This window comes from Triticum dicoccoides, chromosome 7B (genome assembly GCF_002162155.2).
Source record: "Triticum dicoccoides isolate Atlit2015 ecotype Zavitan chromosome 7B, WEW_v2.0, whole genome shotgun sequence".
NCBI lineage: Eukaryota > Viridiplantae > Streptophyta > Magnoliopsida > Poales > Poaceae > Triticum > Triticum dicoccoides.
Genome location: NC_041393.1, coordinates 263,769,361 through 263,771,650, shown reverse-complemented (window position 1 = coordinate 263,771,650; position 2,290 = coordinate 263,769,361). Strand labels below are relative to the sequence as shown.

The window sequence follows — 2,290 nt, the reverse complement described above, 5'->3', positions numbered from 1 at the left end:
TGGAGCCCACGCGCGTTTTGCACGGGAGGAGCTGCACATGGAGCAGCAGCAGAAAAGTCCACGAGCGTCTTGCGCAGAAGGAGCAGCGCGCAGCACCAGCCCACGCGCGGGCGTTTGCGGAAAAGAACCGTTGACCGCTTGATGCAAATCGTACGACGCTGGATGCGGTAGGTAGTTTTGCAGAAAAACTCCCGTGTGCCAGATACATATTTCGATTTCTCAAATAGAAATGGAAAACAAAAGAAGAAAAAAAGAAGATATCGATGATCGAAGCAGCAGAGTGGCAACCCAAATGCTGCGGTGGACTTATGCCCGGCATGCCTCCAGGATCGACGCCAGCATCCAACCTGCTCTGGCTCTCCGTGCTTCCTCCACGAGGCGACTCTCTAGCCTCTGAAGTTAACTAATTCGTCTACACTGTGCTTTCTTACCAGCTGTCCCGATTGCTGTTCTACCTGCAGCACACAGCTATCATATTAGCTTGCAAAACATTGCTTGTTAGTATTTTTTGTACGGCGTGTTTGCACTAGTAAATCTAGATCAAATTAGTGTTAGTATTATATTGTCCCCAAGAACAAGCAGAAGTTGAGATGTTTTTACAATATTTTGGTCACTACGACATGTTTGAACGATATGGAGCTTGAGCATCTATAAGTTTCAGTTCAATAGCTTGCAATTTGTAGCATATATCCATCCTAAAACTACAAATACTTTAATTGCACTGCCAGACTGTACAGCCATGTGATGATGGTGGTAATCTTAGTAGTTAGATTTATTTTTCTGCTAATAACAACCTTAGGCACCGCTGCTTTGACCTAGCACACAAGGAACACGATCCACTATCCAAGGACATCGAAAGGAAGTATGTAGAGATGACAAGACATGAAATAGATCAAAACTTCACTTTTTTTTCTCTAAGTTTCTGTACATTTGTACTGTATACATATGGCAAAATTATATGAAGACTGGCTAATCCTCAAAAAGGCGGATGCCAATCACAGGGTGTAAAGTGACTTGGAGTATCTATGAGCTAAGAATGTTCAAGAGAGAAACTCTGATCTGGACTAATTTCCTGAACAGATGTCCCACCCCATTCTCGAGATCTCCAATACTACACTCTAACTCCTGCAATTGCTCCTCATGGCAGACAACTGCCTTCTTCTTGTGAAATGCCTTTGAGACAAGAGACTGTTTTGGCATTCCGATTTCCATTGACAAGAGATGGACTGTGGACTCCAGCAGAGACACAGAAATCTCTCTAGCCTTGGTCAATAGCATGACCATCTTGCAACCCGCAGACACAGCATTAGCCTTCTTCGCGCTCTTCTTGAAATGTTTCTTGGCCGTCTTCACCAAACGGGCATAAGACTGGATCTTGGCTTGAGCAGTTGCATCATCTCCTTTTCTTAGAGCCACTTGTAGCTCTTGGATGATGGCCTTCATCTCGACGAAGTTCTCTTGCATGGTGCTGCAGAGATCTAGCAGCTCGAGAGAGCCTTCCATCTCTGAATCCAACATCTTGCCAGCCGGGTTGCTTGGCAGACCAATAATCTCTTCAACACCATTGTAGATGTCTCCGAGCCTCCTCAGACCGGCACACATGGTGCCGATGGTGGTGGTGGAGGAAGAGATGCTCGCCTCTAGGCTCAGCACCTCTTGCTCGACTTCAGTCTCGTTGGCCTGAGGCCTTGATGGCAAACTTATCGATCTCAGGTGGAAAGCCATTTCTGATCTTGAAGTTTTTCTCTGTATTGTGGTTGAAGAGAGGAGAATAGAAGCGCCACTTTTGGTTTGATGTGTCTACCGTTCTTCTGATGCGTATTTATACCAAAGAGGCATACACGCCAGATTGTTCAATTGTTAGACATGAAGAATCATGCCATTTCATTTCCAAGATGCTGTCTGCTATGGATCGAGATCTGGCACAAGCAGAGTCGTCTGATGTTTAGTGCATATTTTAGAGTGTCCTCTGTCCTCGAGACGAGGCAGCATATTATCGTCAGCAGGCACCAGCGGTGTGGTTGTGGTCCGGTGGTGTTGCATGCTCAAGCCATTATTTAATGGATTGCTAACGCAGCATCTAGCTGTGAGCGTGCCATTCTGGCTACTGCTATTCACTAATTGAATCAGGTTTGTTCTTTGGTGGGAAGTGTTGCTAATCACTAATTGAATCGTCATGCTTTGGAGCTGGCATGTTTAGGCGACGGAAGACAAGATCCACTGGACAAGGATCATGGGTCTTGCGATTGGTTCAACGTTTTATCCCCCATTTTTCCTTTCAGATTGAGCT

General features: G+C 45.6%; 1 protein-coding gene across 1 annotated transcript; it reads right to left on the bottom strand.

The window, feature by feature from the left end:
- Positions 1-930: 930 nt before the first annotated feature.
- On the bottom strand, positions 931-1,776 carry LOC119341710. The gene has a single exon (XM_037613573.1). The coding sequence runs from the start codon at positions 1,723-1,725 to the stop codon at positions 1,024-1,026; it is 702 nt and encodes a 233-aa protein (XP_037469470.1). The 5' UTR covers positions 1,726-1,776; the 3' UTR covers positions 931-1,023.
- Positions 1,777-2,290: the final 514 nt, after the last annotated feature.

Bases quoted from the DNA above. Each gene is read 5' to 3' on its own strand.
- LOC119341710 (XM_037613573.1), bottom strand. From the start codon at position 1,725: ATGGCTTTCCACCTGAGATCGATAAGTTTGCCATCAAGGCCTCAGGCC.